The sequence below is a fragment of the Macadamia integrifolia genome, chromosome 12 (assembly GCF_013358625.1).
Source record: "Macadamia integrifolia cultivar HAES 741 chromosome 12, SCU_Mint_v3, whole genome shotgun sequence".
Taxonomy (NCBI): Eukaryota; Viridiplantae; Streptophyta; class Magnoliopsida; order Proteales; family Proteaceae; genus Macadamia; species Macadamia integrifolia.
The window spans coordinates 11,293,397-11,312,323 of NC_056568.1; the positions used below are offsets into that span (position 1 = coordinate 11,293,397).

Sequence of the window (18,927 nt, forward strand, 5' to 3'; positions counted from 1 at the left end):
TTTCTTGAGGTAATCTCTCACTTCTAAAAAAAAAAAAATCTCTCACCCCCATTTTGGTTTGACTAAGTTTTACGGTTGTTACTCTTTTTCTAGTATTTAAGGTGAACATGCATGGTGGATGACATGGGTCTACCTGAATTTGTGCTCAGTCCCCCTCTCTCAGTCTTTCTTTCTCAGATTCAATTATTTGAGTAATAGGAAATGAGTTTAGAAAAAAAAAAAAGAGATGGCTAAATATAATATTTTTTATCTTTAAAATTTAAAATTTTAATTTTTATATCATTTGTATATTATGTACATATGATAATTGATAGATAATATCAAGCATGTATTGCAAATATTAAAATAACATCAGAAATTTGTTGTCCACTTTTTATTTTTATAAACGAATAATTTTTAAATCTGAATCCGAACTTGAATTTTATTATCTCCATTTTTTTTATCGATATTTTGACCTCGTTTTTCATCTGAATAATTGCCGAATCCGAATTTAATATTTATGCAGGACTCGTTTTTGGAGATTAGGATAGAATTGGATGATGCCCTAGGGTTTCATTTTTCAATTATCAAATTGAGATTTGCTCATTTTTCTCTTATTAATCCCACCCACCAGTGCAAATCTCTCCTCTTACGAAATACCAAAAGAAGATAACGCAATAAATCTTGATCTTCATATGACCATGATGGATAAATTATACACATCACCGACAATTGATAAGACGCGTCCTCGGAACAAGATTGGAAATGGATTAATGGCGGATTCTTCTCCGTATTGATTTTTCTCCGCTTAAGGGGTGGCGCTCTGTGTACGAGCTGTAAAGAATCATCCTCAAAGATTTAAACACAAAAAAAAGGGTTCGAACAGGGGGCGGTGTTCTGGAATCTGAATTGGGTTGGGAGAGTTGAAATTTGGAAGAAAAGAACTTTTCTCTGGTCTTTGGTGTATATTTATATCTGGGTGAATTCGAAATTTGCAGAGCAAGAGAATACGGCCATGTCCTTTCCTCGTCTAAACTTACGCACAACGGGTCAGGTCATCAAGCAGTCCACTGCTTCTTTCCTATCGAGCTTCTACACATTTCTTTTTCTCTCTCTTCTTCTTTTCTCCTTTCGTACTGTTGTCGAGACTGGAACCCTACACGTCACCTCTTTCATTGATAGGGATCCATCTCTGAAAGCCCTTTTATCTCGCCTCGATCTTGCAGGCAAGAATGTCAGATCATCCGAAGGTTTTAAATCTCAGGCCGCCGCGAATCGACGCCGCCGCCCTTTCCTTCAACTCAGCCGTGTCGGAACCCTAGACGATGATTTCTTCTCTGGAGAAGAAGATGATGATCGGATTCTTTTCGGGTTGGGTCGTCGTTCTCCTGTCAACGGTAGTTCTGTGAATCTCAGCCATTTTTTTAGCCGCCAGGGAAAATTCGGGTCTTCGGAATCTGAGGAGAGATACGGGTTTAGGCTTTTGGAGGTTGTTGGTTCTGGATTTCTTTTCAAGACGGAGGGTTTCTCGTTGTCGGATGGCGCTGATGAAGATGGTAACGGCGGAGGAACTGATAAGGCGGTTTCGAACATGGGAGAGGAAGGGGACCGCCCTGCGGATTTTCAATTATTTGTAAAGGGTTTCGAGCTTGGTCGTCGTGATGCTGCGGCCTTGTTCTTTCTGGTGAGTTTCTTATCGGCAGCATATGGTTGGGTGATTCTTGGGTTTTTGGTTACACAATCTTGCATCCTCGGAATCGTGTTCTACTCTGTCGTCAATGACCTTCTGCGGAAGTATCAGTCGTTTACTGGAACGGTTTACGCTGGTTCGCGTTTGGGGATTCGAAGGATTTCTGGGTTTATACTCATGAGGTGGGCTGTTAGAGATGCATTGACCCAAATCCTTGGTCTGTGGTTTTTTGGTGAAATTGAGGATCAATACTCATTCTTTAAGCTGTTTGTGAGATTGAAACTGATGCCCTTCTCCATCACTTTTCCGTGGGTTCGAGGCTTTGAGACTGAGATCTCAGGATTTCTGTTTACGTGGTTTTTGTTGGATGTTTTTGTGGCCTTCGTTTTTGCAGTGGATTGTTGGGTTGCAATCATGGATGCAAGGAGGAGTGGCAGGGAAGTCGTGAAGGAAGGATGCTACCTAATATCTACAATGTTAAACCAGGCCATCCAGATAAAATGCTATGAAGCCATTCTTTGTGGGTCATTTGTGAGATGGATTCTGACTCGGATTTGCGGGAAGTTGTTTGCCTCAGTTTTTCAGTCGGTGGTGGAGGTTTATTTTATGGTAGCATGGTTGATATTCTACTTTGCTGCTAGGTGTGAGGATGCAAATTCAAATGGTAGGCGATTCGGCCGGAGAGATTTGGAGGATTACATTGATGGTCTCAGATGATCCACTGCTAAATGGAGATGGTTCACCTAGAGGCTTCAATTGTAACTGTAAATACTGGTAACATCTGATACTTGGATGTACCTGTTTTGCAGTTCATGCAATTCTCTTATGCCATTTTTGGTGTTGTTACCAGGCTTCTGTATGCTGTTGTATGTACTTTTGTCAGTGAGAATTATATGAAAATTGTATATTTTCAGCGAAGCGCTTCATTTGTAAATTATGTTCCATGCATTTATTTTTTTCATCTTTGATTCATCATGATAGTGACAAAAAATTGAAAAAGGGCATGATTTACTTTGCTGTAAAAGTTTCAGTTATTGTTTCCATGATCCTTATGTTGTAGACTGTTCTGTTCTTTCTGTTGTTAAAAAGAGTTTTTGGTTATGAACATGTTTCTGCGAGGTTGAAACCTTTGCCTGCTTCTTTGGTCACTCAGCTTGTCTTCAATAATTTAAAGTCACATTTTATGTAATGGGAAATTCATATGCTCTTGTGTGGCTCAAATGGCTGGAATCTTGCCTGACCATAGGTGCCACGTCCATACATGGGTGGCTTCATCCGTAACAATGGATCATGGTTGTTTCAAGTACTTGTCTTGCACACTGCTTGCGTCCTTTAGTATTTTCTTCATGTAATTCATACTTTACATGTGGTTATATTTGTGACGTGATGTGTTGAAAGGATGAGGAGTGGGCTCAAATGACTTAAGTTGAAGTGGTGAGGATAGCCACGAATTAATGGAAATACGTTGTAGAATGGAGTAGATTGTTGAATTATAGTTGTTAATCATGGAGATTATGATTGAGATCAGTATTATTCCTTAGAGCTTGGTTTTTATATGAGTCTTTGTCATCATAGATTTCTAGTGTTGTTAACCTATGTCCTGTTGGGCACCTGTATGGGTAAGCTTGATCTTCATTTGGGCACTCATGTACATTTCTTGCATATATCTGCTTGAGATATATCTTTATTATCATGATTATTATTTCCTAGCTTGTTTCTAGTATTTGTACTTCCTTTCTGTCCAAATTTTATTGTAATTTCTTTTGATTCTGTGTATGTATGTATTTGGGTCCCGTTAACATTCACTGAGGCTGGGAACTGGCTAAGACTCGCTAATTGTCATGTTGTAGGCATGGGTGGGTCCATTTGATAGAGGATTGTGTTCCCATTTCGGTGGTCTAATTTCATCTCAGGATTGCAAAAATGCCATGGATCTTTTTGGTAATTTTGTAACTTAAAAACTACTATTGTCCCTTGTGGTATTTTGGGCAAACACATAATTTGGGAGATAAGTGCATACCCTCTTATCACATGGAACATCCCTGATCTGCAATTGCCTGCTGCATGGCAACTTGTGAACATTATCAAGTTCAACAAACTTGGTGGATGTTAACATTTCTCTGTGTATTTTCCTTTCTTATTGGCAACCTGCTTTTTCATTGATATAAAATATTATTTCGTCTAATATAATGAGGCATGGGAACATAAAGTACTTCTTCATAGTCTAAGAATCTAAGAGCACTATATTTGGGACTCCCCCTCCCCCCTTTATTTAGTGAAGAAATTTGAAATGATCATTTTGGAGATTAAATCTATAAAAAATGGTGTACCCAGTGCACGAGGCTCCTGCCACTGTGGGGCCTGGGGAGGGTCATAATAGACCTAGCCTAACCCCTGCTTTGTCGAAAGGCTGTTTCTCGACTCAAACGCGCCACCATTAGGTCGCAATAGGGCAACCTTGATGCAGATCCGGTTTTTAACAGTCGGAATCGGATCGCTTATGGGCCCACTATCCACAAATATTTTAATTTAAACAAACCAGTGGCAGTATTGGAATTTCTGGCACAACTTAGAACCCCTTTTAGGATGAAATGGCAGAATGGGACAGATCTGGAATTAATTCCAAAGAAATCTCAATTCTGGACATTAAATTGGGGTTTATAATAAAGAGTGGCAGGTTTGTAATTAACAGAGTATGCAAGGGTCTGAATAGCTAAACATGGATTGGACACAAGTGTAATTAGAATTTATTTGGTAGGGATAAACTAGGAAATAAAATAAGAATAGGGGATATGAGAGAATTAAAACAAATATGAGGGTAATATAGGAAATCAAGATAAGAGGGAATAAACATCATAACTCACGACTAGTTCATCTTCTTCCTAAGGCCAAAACAGGGGTGGAAAGGGGGACAATTTCAAATCGATAGAAGTTCCTCAGCAGGTCTTGGTTTTCTCTGAAACTTTAAGCGAGGATTCCCAAGGAGGTGCTCTAACAAACCCACAAAACTAACCTTCATAGTTGTCACGGCGTTGCCTAGGTGGCGATTTGGAGTCCCGACGAAAATCAGAGGGCATGGCAGTACACCGATTTATGGGAGTCAAGATTAGCGGCCGCCAGGGTCGTATAGGGGTCGCCAAGGCACTGCCATGGGCGCCATCGCACGCTTATTATACTAATCGATTGCCTTTTGTTTTTGTTTTTGGTTTTTGTTTGTTTGTTTGTTTGTTTGTTTTTTTTTTTTTTTTTTTATTTGTATTAGGTGAAATACAAAAGACACCAATTTCTCAAATTGAAAGTCAAAAACCCTCAAGTAATTGAAAACCCTCGAAGCTGACCTGTGACTGCTGACCTTCTCCTTCTCCTTCTCCAGCACTGGCAGGAACCTGAAGTCCTGAACTCTTGAAGTTGACCTGTGACTGCTGACCTTCTCCTTCTCCTTCTCCGGCACAAGCAGTGAGCCTGAACCCTCGAAGCTGACCTGCGACTGCTGACCTTCTCCTTCTCCTTCTCCTTCTCCGGCAGCAAAACCAAGGTAAGGGGCCTCCTGCGACGTCTTTCTCCTTTTCCTCCTTCGTCTTCTTCATCTTATTCTTCTCTGCTTCTCTTTCTTCTTCTTCTTCTTTGGTCCTTCTCTCCTCCTTCTTCGTCTTCGGCTTCTTATTCTTCTTCTTCTCTGCTACTCTGCTTCTCTGCTTCTCTTTCTCCTTCTCTGTTCCTGACTTCCTTCTTCTCTTATTCTCTCCTTCTCTCCTCCTATGTCTTCTGATTCTTCTTCTTCTTTTCCTTCTTCTTCTTCAGTTCTTCCCCTTGTCTGTTCCTTCTTCTCTTCTTCTCTCCTCCTTCGTCTTCTGTTGCTGAATTCTTCTTCTTCTCCTTCTCTTTCCCCTTCTTCTTCTTCTTCAGTTCTTCTCCTTCTCTGTTCCTCCTTTTATGATTAATGTTTCATAACACTATAACAACATAAATAGAATTATAGAAATATAGAATTAGTTCATAATCGAAGTATTGGATTACTTGTTTTACTGCCTTATTTTAATCCTTTCTTGGATCACTTGTTAAGTTGCTTCTGACTACTGATTTGAATTTTTTTTTGGATTTTGATGTTGTTCTAATGGTTTTTGGTTAACATATATGTGAATGTTACTGCTTAACAAGAGTTTATATCTTTACAACTTGTATAGTTGTATACTTAAATACTTAATGTTAATGTTATTGTTTAACATACATTGTTACTTTGTTTTATGAATTATAATTTAAATACTTGATGAGTTGATGTTATCATGTTAATGTTATTGGTTAACACTTAACATACTTTGTTACTCTGTTTTGTAACTTGTAGGATAATAGGACTATATGAGTTCATAATGGATGGTACTGTTGGTGGTAGTAGTGGGGGTGATAATATAAGCACAACTGCATATGATCTGTCCAAAGACCCAACTAGGAAGGCCAAATCAAATGACCCTGGGTGGAAGTATGGGTATTGGCCTGACCTTTCAGACAAGAACCTTGTTAAGTGCACTCTTTGTGGAAAAAACCTCAAGTGTGGAATTAAAAGGTTAAAACAACTTTTGGTGGGTGGATATAGAGATGTTGCTAAGTGTACCAAGACAACTGTAGCGATTGCTATAGAGATGAATGCAGCTCTTATGCACAATAAGAAGAAAAGGATGCAAGACATTTTAACTGATGATGACGTTGATGTTGATGTTGATGTTGATGCTGGTGCTGGTGCTGGTGCTGGTGCTGGTGCTGGTGCTGATGTGGATGTTGATATAGAAGTTGAAGGTCAAAGACAGTCTAGTAGGACTCCTTCTACAACCTCTAGACTTATTCCTAGCTCTAGGACAGCTGCTAAGAGAAAAAAAGTAGTCATTCAGCCACAAGTAAGGGGCCCCATGGATACTCATGTTAGACGGACTCCTAAGCAAGGAAAAAAGAGAGTTGATAATCACATTGTTGACTGGGTTTATCAGTGTGGTATTCCATTCAATGATCTTAAGTCAAGGAGGTTTGAGGTGATGGTGGAATCTATTGCACAGTACGGGTCAGGCTATAAGCCCCCAAGTTATCATGAAGTGAGAGTGCCATTGTTAAAGGCAACAAAGGATAGAACTGCAGAGATGAATAATAAATATGAAGAGTATTGGAAGCAGTATGGGTGCACCCTAATGACTGATGGGTGGATGGATAAAAGAGGAAGGCATTTAATTAATTTCCTCGTCAATTGTCCTGAGGGGACTTATTTTATAGAATCTATTGATGCATCTAGTATAGCTTAAACTGCAGAGAAGTTGTTTGAATTGATTGACAACAAAGTTCAAGAAATTGGTGAGGACTATGTTGTGTAAGTTGTATCAGATAATGCATCGGCTTATAAATTAGCCGGTACAATGTTGATGCAAAAGAGGACAAAGCTATATTGGACTCCTTGTGCAGCGCATTGCATTGACCTGATGTTGGAGGAAATATGATTCTTGAAATCTAATAGGAATGTGATAAGTAAGGCAAAAAAAATAACCAACTTCATCCATAGGCACACACGCATTTTTGATGCAATGAGGGCTTGAACAAATGCGAGGGATCTTGTGAGGACAACAACTACTAGATTTGCAACTGCATTTCTGACACTTCAAAGCTTGTTAAAACATAAAGATGACTTAAGACATTTGTTTATTTCTAAAGAATGGACTAGTTCTAATTTGGCAAAGACCGAGGCTGGGAAGAAAGTGGCTGAGACGGTGTTTGCTGTAGGATTTTGGAGTGGTGTGGAAAATTGTATTAGAGCTTCAAAGCCATTTCTTACTGTCTTGAGGATTGTGGATAGTGATGAGAGGCCTTCTATGCCTGAGGTTCAATTTTCCATGGATGAGGCAAAAAAGAAAATAAAATAAAATTTTGGGGATAGATAAAGGCAATACAAGAAAGTGTTAGATATTGTTAACAGGCGTTGGGAGATTTAGATGGGGCGTCCTTTATATGGAGCAACACTATTTCTTAATCCTGGCAATTTTTTTTTTTTCTTATAAGGAAGGTGATGATGGTGGCTACCAAATTATATCTTCTCTACAGCTTGCATTTAATGAAGTCATTGAAAGAATGATACATGAACCAGCTTTACAAGACAAGATAAATACTCAAGCCACTTTGTATAGATATTCTCGAGGTGGTTTTACCTCGGATATGGCGATTAGATCACGGGCAACCATGAGTCCTAGTAAGTACATTGTTTAGTTGTTTTGTTTGTGTGATATATTAAATATTAATCTAGCTGTTTTTATATATATTTATTTTTTATAGTTACTTGGTGGGGTTCATTTGGAGGTCATGCTTTTGAGCTTTCAAAGGTTGCAAGACGTATTCTAGGGCTTTGTTGCTCCTCTTCTGGTTGCGAGTTCAACTGAAGCACATTTGAGTTTGTAAGTAGCTCGGTATTACATCTATTTCATATTTTAGACTTTTTATTTTTGGAACAATAACTTTGTTTGTTATTCTTTATTGTTTATGAATTCAGATTCATACCAAGAAGAGGAATAGGCTGGAACATCAACGTTTGAATGATCTAGTCTATGTTCAATACAATTGCCGCCTAGAAGAAATGTTTCAACAAAGGCGGTCTCGATAACAGAAATTATGATCCACTTGTGCTTGATGAACTGGATTGGAGTATTGAGTGGATGATTGGTGAGCAAGTGGATGATGTAGTTCATCCCGATGTTGATCTCACATGGGACGTTGCTGGTAGAGCAATGGGGGCAACAAAGGAGGGGACCAATCGACCCAGGAGAGCTCAATCATCACCCTCTAAAGGAAATATGTGCTACACACGCCGTGGTAGAGGGAGGGCTGTTGGGGAGTCATCAGAATCAGATGGGGAAGAAGATTTGGAAGAAGATGATGATGTGAATGATGACTTGGATGTCATAGATAACTTTGGGGAAAATGCAAATGCTTCTAGTGGACAACAAAAGAATCTGCCATCTGCTGATTTGTTGGATGATTATAATGATTAAGTTATTTGTGTTTGACTGTTTGAGTGTTTTGGATTTTATTTATTGTTTAAACTTTAAACTCTAAACTTTAAACTTGAACTTTGAACTTGGATGATTAGTTAAGTTTTCTTTTTTTTATTTTATGTTGAGTTCATTTGCTATCAAGCTTCATTGCTTCAGTAAGTCATTAATCGCTTGACAGGTTAGCCACTTATTTTATCATTTGATCTATTCTTAGGTTTTCAAATATATATCTCTGATTCATATATGATATATTGACATATATACCTTTTACTTTGTTCAGGTTGTTCACTCACTTCCAATCATTGCTTTCAAGCTTCAGTCACAGGTTAGCCTTTTACTTTTTACTTTTGTGTGATGTACATGTTGATTTTTTATGACTTGATGAGTGATGACTTAATGTATAACTGTATAAGTCAATAATTTATGTTGATTTTTGATGACATGATATGGTTATGTTGATTTTTTGATGATTTGATGTTACTTAATGTTTGTTTTATATGTTATAGGGTATATATTCTAGGCTTGTAGCCTGTTAAATAACTTTAAAAAATAGGAAAAATAAAAAAGTAGCATTCTAAATAATTTTAGAAAATAGAAAAAATAAAAAATGACACACGGGCGATATGACCGTCATGGCAACGCCAAAACGGGCGATTCATCGCCAAATCGATTAGCCACCCTTCCACTGCCTTGGATCGATTTGACGCTGTGACAACTATGCTAACCATGGGATCTGTAGGTTGGAAGGCTGTGGGAGGAACCTTAAATAGGACCTGGCGGCAGCCTGGGGTTCAGTCCTGAAACCATTCTTGTAACCCACCGCAGAGGACTTTGGAGGTGATCCTCTAGAGTCTGAATCGCCTTCAAGGTAGGAGCCTTTGACCAAAATTTCAGAGTCAACCGGTACAGAACAAGATGCAACAAGCTCTTGTTCTGTGTTAGGTATCACCGCTCAGCAGAGATGGTGTCTTGTAACCAGTAACAGGGAATATGGAAACAGGGAAAGAAGAAGAGAGGAGAGGGGAAGGAAACCAGAATAATAAAAGGAAGAAGAGAAGAAATTGGAAAATTTTAGAGGAAGAAGAAGGGGGAATCGGCAACCATGGTTCTCATACCAAAACTCTTAATCAAATTTCTATTCTTCAAAATTCAAAACTAAACTTCTCCATCTTTTACATATCCAATATAAAGGAAAAATCAAACAATTTATGGCAACTACTGAAAAGGAAACTATTCTAAAATTAGAAGTTAGCTAAATTCAAAGGAAATTGTTTCTAAAACAAAAGAAAATCAAATTAAAAATATATTTTTTTTCTTCCTAACTCCATCGTGCAACTGCATCAAACCTTACCGTTGCGCTGAGGTACACCCTCTTTTGGAGATTAAATCTATGTCAAGCATAAATTGTTGGTTGAATGTAGGCATGTTTCTGTTTCTGGATTACTGCCTATTGCCATGTCTGGCACTCGTGTTTGTGTCTATTACATGATGCTTGTGAGTCGTGATTATGTCTGGGTTCCAGAAAATAACCTAAAGTGCAGATGTCAGGAAAATTTTACTTTGGATGAACTTCTATGTCTTAAAACATATGTTCAGTCTTTGGTACTATGTAGTGTTAATGCTGTAAAGTGATATCATACTAGCACTTGGAGCTAAATACCTCTTAAAGTTGAAGCAGGGCCTATTGCAGTTGAGGCCAGCCAACTTCTTTATTTTGCACTTGAGTTTTGTCTGCACGATACAAGGAATGTCCTTAATTTTGTAAAGTTGTCTTTTTGATGCATTGCTAGTTCTAGTACATGGAAAAATTCTTAATTGGCTAGTTGTAAGAATTTCTACCTGTATTTCTCTGAGGTTTGTGGGTTAAGATTTATTTTTATTTCTGTATTTTTTTTTTGTTGTGTCTCTGTGTTCTGGGTTCAGAAAGACTCAGAGCTTCAACTGTATCAGCTTGCATGTGAGATGTTGGATTCCTTCAGGTTAGCTGTTTTCTTAAGTTCTAATTATCATGTATCAGCTTAAGAATAAGGTTGGCTGAGCTGTATCACTGGGTCGTCATCATCATTTGTTTCGAATTGTATACCATTTAGAATGGTTGTCCTTTTTTTTTTGTCCTTATTTGCAACACCTGTACTTCCATCCGTTGTTTTCCTTTCATGGAATTAAATCTCATATTCTATCAAAAAAGAAAAAAAAAATCCCATATTTTAGGAATAATGAGAATGTTAAAAGAGTTGGAATGGAAATCTTAAATTTTTATTACTTCTTATATAATTTTACAAACCATTGAGAAATATTTATAAAAATGAAATGCAGGAAATATTTCACTTATCATTTTCATCTGGAATCAGTTGTGTTTGGGTTCTATGGATTATGCAAGTCTATATTGCAAAATACCTAGTAAGGGGGGCTAGTGTCTTACTTCCAAAGGACCAAAATTGATGAAAAAATTAGAGTCAAGAGAAAGATCTTGGCATGGGTTTATTTACTTCTTGTAGAAAGCATATGATGGGTGGGGTCTTCAAAGAGTTCAACGGATGAGCTTTTGCTATTATATTTAGCACACAGCTACGTAAGGGTTTATGATACATGGAAATGTGTTTGGCAGAGGAAAAGAGAGAGATACAGAAAAAGAAAAGAAAGAAGAAAGAAGGGAAGAAATTAAAAAATAAGAAAGAAAAAGTGTTCTGGGTTGGAACTCCCTGTCACATGAAGCCTCATCTTCATTATATCTTCTCAGATTGTGGGGTTCTATTGCAGATACAATGACAAGGTTAGGCTTTTTTTCTTTTGGGGGGGGGGGGTGTTGGATATAATAAGGAACATGTATGGTGGATGCAGCGGTTAAGTTGCACTATTGGAATGCGTTGGTCACAGGTTCAAAACTTGGAAACAGCCTCTTCTGTGAAGCTGGGGGTAAGGCTGCATGCACTTGCCCCTCCCAGACTCTCTGCAGTAGCGGGAGCCTCATTGACTGGGGTTCTCTTTTTTGTTATTATTTTTTTTGTGGCGGATGCAGCAATGTTTGACAACCATTGAATCCTGCAGGTAATGGGCCCAAGACATGATGAGATCTAGAGTTAGAAATTGGTTGAAGTGGTATTAAAAACCCAAGATTATTGAATAACTCTTGCAAGACTAAAATCTCAGTAATTGATATAAGATTGAGAAAGAAATAGGAAAGAATATTGAGGTAATATGAGGTGTAGGGCCTGTAGGTATGATGCATATACTTGGCTGGACCGGTTTGAGCCATTGGGATTCCTAGACTTCAAGGGACTGATTCCAAAATGGGGTTGTTGGCTCAGTAGGCTATTCAAGGAGACTTTTTTTTTTTGGGAGCATATTATCTAACCCTTTATTTTGGGTGGGATATGTAGGAAGAGTTTACCAAGTTTTTCGAGCTGTTTTTGGTTGGGAATCTTAGTAGAGTTGTTCACTTATTGCAATCTTTTTCTTTTATTATTTATATGCTTGTAATCGATGGATATCAGTATACTGTAATATTGAGTGAGTTTGAGTTGAGTAGTTCACGTTGGTGAGCTGTGCGGTTGTATTCTCCTACATCCTTTCCCCTCTGTCTTCCAGCAGGTCGGATATTCTTCTCTTCGATGAGGTCTATCCCTTCCCTTCTTCCTCTTCCTTCACCTAGTCTTTGTCTAGGTTTCCTTCGTTCTCAGGTACATCCCATCCTTGTTTCTCTTTTTTATTTCTTCTTTCCTTTAATTAGACTCCACTTTTCTTCTTTCTATGCTTCTCTTGAACTCTTTGACTTCAGTGATGTGGCGTATAAACTCATCCGCTTTAATGCTGATACTGGCTTGAGGCAAAAGAGGAATAAGTTTGACACATCACCTAGCTTGAACTCTTGAGTACAAGCTCAAAGTTAGTATGATCTGGTTCAAGTACAAGCTCAAAGGCAGCCTGATCTGTAGTCTTGTTTACTGAGCTATTATATGTGAATTTGACGATGTCACGAATTGATGGCCAAGTCGTCTCATAATCTCGCACTAGGCAACATCATAAATTGCCTAAACTACTAGTGACAACCTTTGTTTTGCCATTTGTCTATGGATGATGAGATGTACAGAGCTGTAGCTTGATGGTGGTATCAGGATCGGGATTGAATTGGCTGTATCGACTGATTAGTATTGGTATCGGCATGGGTGGATACCGATACTGATACCGAATCGGTGATAAGGTACAGAATGAGGGTAAAATGGTAGTGTATTGGTATTTTGAGGGCCAAAATGTCCAGTGTTGGTGATACGAATCGGTTGTGGTATCGGTTTTGGAACTGGTTGATACCAGTTGCGATACTGTAAACTGAAACCCTGGTTGGTACCCACAATGGTCTTCAAGAAATAACTTATAAATTTGACATCCTGATGTTAGACAATCGAATCTAGCAGTCCATTAAAACGCACATCAAGTGACAGAGAAATGTTTAAGAATCTCTATATACTTTGTTACTTCATTACCAATTCACTTAAAGTAATGCAGACCCAAGAATTAAGAGATTTATGGCATTTCAAACAAGAACTTGATCTCTAAACTCAAGAAAATGTCAGAAATTAAAGAAAGATGAAGGCTCACTAAAGAATTGGTTTGTCATTCTGATTTTTTATCCACGAAGTGGCATCGATTTGAAGTCGGAGCAGTAGGAAATTAATAATAGCATAAACTGCAGGCTGAAATAGCATAAAACCTTTAAACTTCAGCAATAATTTCTAACCACCAGAGAGAAAACATCAGCAATTGATGGATTGAAATAAATCTTGGACATCAACAGTAAAGAAACTGAGGATTGTCTTCAACAACAGTGAATCGACGATCAAAAGCAATTGATGAACCAAGAAGATTTATTGACCTCAGACAGCATACGACAGCAGCGAACAATATGCAGTGGTAATAGCATCTCAGTAGCAGGAATAGAACCATAGCAGGTACTAGAATTTTTTTCTTCTTCTTCATGGCGCTGATATCATGTGACAAAAGCTTATAAAGCAGAAAATGTGAAGAAGAAGGGAACTGAGAGAGAAAGAAAGAAAGAGATTGGGGAAGGCTTGTGCGATATAGATCAGAATGGTCTACCACCAGCAACCGACTTGTATTATAATAACTTTTGATTACAATCGTAAAAGGAACCAATATCTTACTTAGCTAATCCTAGGTTAGGATAGTTTGATTGGAATTGTTGGACCTTATTGATGTCCAAAACAGGGGATTTTGTTGGACCGATTAATCGTCTTCAAGACACAGTGACTGCAACAGGAGAACCAACTTCCATTAACCATACAATCAAAAAGAGCACTGAGATGGAAATTCTTACTAGTAACCAAATTAAGTATTGAAGTAAGAACTAAAGTAGGAAAATAGAGGTAGCAGCAACCAACCCTCTTCTTGGTTGGCTACAATCCTCCCTAGGCTGCCTACAGCACCTACCGTGGGAATGAAGATAGAGCTCCAACTTTCTTCAACAAATTAGGCTTCATTCAACTTCTATATCTCAATCTTAGGTTACATAGGTGTATGTGGAAAGCCACTTCCTGAATCTGTAATGACAGAATTGAAACTATTACTTAGCTGAAGCAGAGTCTCCTAATTAACTTATTGCCCCTATATAGACTGATTCTAAGACTCTCCTAAACCGCAACTTATGGTAATTACAAAAACAACCCTATTTTCAATTCCAAAATAAGGTGTACTTAAGGAAATTGAAACTAATCACTGTTCTTCACTCACCTTTATTCTCTCAAGATGAAGATAAGATCCTCCTATTGACTGATGAGACCTAGACTGTCCAGAATTAGTCCATCTCATTCCCTTGAAAGGAGAATGTACTTGAAAGTTCTCATCTGAGGAAAACGTTGCGCTGATTTTGCTTCATCTTGTATAATCTTTATTAGATTTAGAAAAATTCGTAAAATAACCAAACCGATTTGTTTAAATAAACAAGTACAAATATTCCCAAATACAATCATCCTCTATTAATAAAGTAACCCTTGTGCCAAACACCTAAGCATATGTCAGGGGAATATGAATCGTAGAATAGCTAGTAGTTTTAAAATGATTTTGCAGCAGCTTCAGTCAAAGTTGTAAATAACAGTAGGGCTAGAGCAGGGGTTGGTTTTGGGTCTATATCTCCTTGCATTGGTTACTAACATAAGATGAGGTCCCATTCCTTTATTGATGACCTATTTAGCCTAACTGGATGGGATTTTAATGCCAAGTTAGAGTGGAACATGAGTGCCTTAAAGTGAAAATGTTTCATGATAAGCTGGACTAACTGCAAATATGATGGGCATGGTAAAAGACAGAAACAGAAACAAGGGGACAGTTAGTATTGATCAGCAGATGATAACTCAAAGCAATCATATTTAGATTGCACCAGTGGCTCATGGAAAATGAATTTGAAGAGGCTGTTGCCCCAGAAGTAGAGTAATAGATGAGTTTTAGAGCTTTTTGTTGTGCTGTTTGATCAACAAATATGAATAAAATTGAAGGGAAATTATATATGGTTATAAAGACTAGCCAAGAACCATGATCTATGGAGTTGCATGCTGGGCACTCAGGATTTTTCATGCACGTAAAAGTAGTGTAGCTCAGGCATAAAAGTCGATGAATCACTAGCAAGACTGAGTGACTAAAAATTTATACCCTTGTAAGGACTTTGGGCTGTGTAGTATATGAGAGCATGTGTCATACCGTGGGATTATATTTGATACAAGTATATCTTTGTTAGTTTCCTATTGGGTTTAGGATAGTTGTTAGCTAAGTTATTTTTTATTTATTTATTTTTTATTATGTCTTATACTTTCCTATTTGGGTTATGACTATGTAATAGATAGTCTATATATTGAATGAAAGGGGAAATTCCAACCACATGGTTGTGACTCCCAAGATACACCAATCTCTTTGTCTCTCTCTCTTATTTCTTTTCCTTTGATTTTGGTTCTCAAATCTTTACAGGTTGCAATGAGGCAAAGGACTTGAGAAGTTTAAATGTAGGAAATGCTGCACCAGAGAGAAGTGACTTGAGGACTAGCAATCTAACAGCAGAAATAGCACGGGTAGAACTTATTGAAAAAGAAAATCCCATAGCGAAATGGCTGTAGGGGACTAATGTGGTAATGCAAATGGTTGGAGATGTTTTAACAAGAAAAATAGCATCTTTGTTAAAAAAGGACTGAAGCCATGGTGGGAATCCAAGCCTACTGGCCTGCATGGTCTAACCTTGTAGGAAAATGAATTGTGTCTCTTGATCCTCTGCTGGCTTGGATGAGCCATTTCGCATTCTAACATTAATCTTTTATTTGATTTCATTTCTGGACTAAAATATTGTGAAATTTTGTCTTTGGTTTTCTTTGAATTGTTCTATCAAGATTGTCCCAACTGATTGGTTTTCTTTGAATTGTTCTTAGTTTTCGGAAAAATGATTTTTCCCCTCTTAATGTAGTTTGGTCTCTCTCTCTCTCTCTCTCTCTCTCTCTCTCTCTCTTTTAAATTATATTTATTGATCTTCTTAACTGTTTGAATTTTGAAATTTATTTTTATTTTTATTTTTTTAAAGTTTTGTTTCAGGATAATGCTTTTATAATCTTGGATAAGCTGGGTTTTTTGAGAACTTATCTCTGGAAACAGAAAGATTTTTAGGATTTTCTTATCCTAGATTTAGAAGAGAAGGTACATGTTCAAACTGAAAAGAAACCAATAAATATATTTGTGGCATGGTTCTTGTATGGGTAAAACCTACTCGTGGTGTAAATGCAGGCTACTTTCTATTCTAGAGAATGCAACCATGGATGAGATATATGGAAATGAGGACTTCTTAGTAATGGGTTTGGTTTCTTCTTTGACACTGATGAACTAATTTTGGTATATTTCCTTGTGGACGGAAACTTCAAAGGGATTGATTATCCTTTACCATAGGGAAGAGTATTCCTTTCGCATCCTGGGTGAGCTATAGGAGCAAAGCAACTAATGTGGTTCTCAGTTCCAAATCCATCCATCAGCACAAAGAACTGTTGTTGACTGGACCAAGTATAACTTCAAGGGCACAAAATTACGTCTTTGCCAAAATGCCCTCTGCCAGTTCAAACCAAATTACTTGTGGAATGCAATTCAGAATTGATGAACTGGATTTAACAAGCTGATGTTTGGGTGTTCTCAGGTTGTTCACTTTTACTTGATTCCATATGTATATTGTGTCCTTTGTCTAATCTATGTTGAGTTTCTTCTGTTCTGAGATTAGCATCAGTGGCAGTTCAAATTTCCTGAGGTGGTGTGGTTGGAATGAACATGGAAAATTGCCAATTTCAGGTGAACTTGCTCCAGATGAATCTCCCTCTTTCTCCATTTTTTCCTTATGTGGGCCCACCAACTCTCGTTTGTGTGCGTGTCATTGATACAAATACTAGTATCTCTGCATGGGCTACTTGTCTCATTGATAAAGTTAATGTTATCTCATTTCATACTGACTATATGATGACAGAAAACACCATTGACGCAAGCACTAGGGGGCTTCTCATGGGCGTAAAGCATGCTAGAGATGCAGGATAGTCTCGGGGCAATTTGGAGTGATTCTGCTGAACTTGAATACCTCCTTTCTGATTATAGAACCAAAACGTGGCCTCTAAGCAAAATACCGCTTTTCTTGGAAGTACATAATTCTTTGTCTGACCTCTTTTTTAATGCTTCAAACCCACTAATGATGTGATTCTACTAATGAGACTTATAGGTTTCTGGGTTACTGCAAAATGAACCTCTTCTATAAACTTAAGCCCTACAATGATGTAAAATCCTTCCTTTCTTATTAATGAATTTTTCTTTTCTTTTTAGTAAAAAAATAAAATTGGAATTTAAAGTAAGGTTTGTGAACATACTGGTTATATTGATCAACTCTTGTGGATGGTTTTTCCTGCCCATGTCGTCATTGATTTTTCCACAACCAATCTCAATCTCAGGAACCTGGAGTCTCCACTGTTTTGGTGGAGATTTTCAGGTGAATGTCATGGCATTTTTAGCGAGTGAAGGGGAAGATAGTGTTGTGCCTAAGGGACCAAAATTGTCCAATTTGTGGGCAGACGAAGGGCCTGGACACTATTTTGAAACTTGAAACTAAGATGGAAATCAGGGCAGTTGTTGCTAAGTCGAAGAATTAAGATACATGAAAGCAAGGAAAGCTACATTATATGTCTATCATATATATATATATATATATATATATCATGGTATACAAGACATGAATGGCCAAGATCAAGTTATTTTTCACATTTAAGGAGTCAGCAATCTCGATCTATAAAATCTGATCTGAAAGGGTCCAATATAAGTGAAAAAAAAGGGTGCTCTCTCAGTTTCTCATAGACACAACCAGATGCTACGATCCGTCCGAGAGTTGGTGCAGCAGCGAAGAACGTCAAGAAAAATATTCTCATCACAGGGAATGCAGAGCTTAGAGTGAGAGGTGAAGCCATACTCATCACTGGCCTGATCCAGTAATGACTTGAAGAGGGGATGCTTTAGTAGGGTGACTTTGATCACAAATCTCTTGTAACCTTCTCCCACATAGACTACTAAGTGACCCTTTGGTACATCCTTGGGGATATTGGATTCTTCTTCCTGCATGGAATGCCCCCGCAGAGCCCATGGACAAAAACAGTGGTGGTAATAGGTTTCTGAAGGAAATTCTTTAGTGCCCATCTTTCTCCACTTTCTCATTGAGGCTCTCAAGAACCTACCATTCATCATGCATACAGAGAGAGAGAGGGAGAGAGAGAGAGAGAGAGAGAGAGAGAGAGAGAGAGAGAGATAGGAAAAACTCTGTTTTGGGATATTATATGGTTGAAGTGATGGGTGAATCAGAGGTGAGCTAATAATGTGTTTTGGCAGAGCACTTTGTTACGAAATCGTACGAACATGAATCGAATGATGATATAATCATATGAACCGTGAGGTCTCAGAGGAGCCCAGTGGATGAGGGTCTCTCTCTCTCTCTCTCTCTCTCTCTCTCTCTCTCTCTCTCTCTCTCTCTCTCTCTCTCTCTCTCATATTTGTTGCTTTAATCTTTCAAAACTTTCAAAGTTTAGACCCCACAGGCCACAGATTAGAGAGTGGTAAAGGGATAAGATATAATAGAGGAATGGGATAGAGGTTGAGCTTCTTGGGCAAAGTGCTCCATCCATTCTTAATGGAATAGCTGATAGGTGCTCTCTCAAATCTTTAATCTTTATCCCTTTC

General features: G+C 38.0%; 2 protein-coding genes across 16 annotated transcripts; one reads left to right on the forward strand and one right to left on the reverse strand.

Moving 5' to 3' along the window:
* Window positions 1–537: 537 nt before the first annotated feature.
* On the forward strand, window positions 538–17,554 carry LOC122057242. 15 transcript variants are annotated; one of them, XM_042619276.1, is made up of 5 exons: window positions 538–2,443; window positions 3,520–3,610; window positions 8,969–9,013; window positions 10,612–10,667; window positions 15,661–17,554. In XM_042619276.1, exon 1 carries the CDS (start codon window positions 995–997, stop codon window positions 2,384–2,386), a length of 1,392 nt encoding a protein of 463 aa, XP_042475210.1. In that variant the 5' UTR covers window positions 538–994; the 3' UTR covers window positions 2,387–2,443; window positions 3,520–3,610; window positions 8,969–9,013; window positions 10,612–10,667; window positions 15,661–17,554. The 15 variants fall into 15 exon arrangements, with proteins under 15 accessions (XP_042475210.1, XP_042475218.1, XP_042475219.1 ...); XM_042619284.1 differs by lacking the exons at window positions 3,520–3,610; window positions 10,612–10,667 and having other exon boundaries at window positions 15,661–16,861; window positions 16,943–17,010; window positions 17,183–17,554; XM_042619285.1 differs by lacking the exons at window positions 3,520–3,610; window positions 10,612–10,667 and having other exon boundaries at window positions 15,661–15,818; window positions 16,262–16,374; window positions 16,462–17,554.
* A 402-nt stretch (window positions 17,555–17,956) lies between these two features.
* On the reverse strand, window positions 17,957–18,438 carry LOC122057244 (auxin-induced protein X15-like). Its single transcript, XM_042619289.1, has one exon. The coding sequence runs from the start codon at window positions 18,436–18,438 to the stop codon at window positions 18,049–18,051; it is 390 nt and encodes a 129-aa protein (XP_042475223.1). The 3' UTR covers window positions 17,957–18,048.
* Window positions 18,439–18,927: the final 489 nt, after the last annotated feature.

Coding starts and splice junctions, on each gene's coding strand:
- LOC122057242 (XM_042619276.1), top strand. CDS start 995: ATGTCCTTTCCTCGTCTAAACTTACGCACAACGGGTCAGGTCATCAAG.
- LOC122057244 (XM_042619289.1), bottom strand. CDS start 18,438: ATGATGAATGGTAGGTTCTTGAGAGCCTCAATGAGAAAGTGGAGAAAG.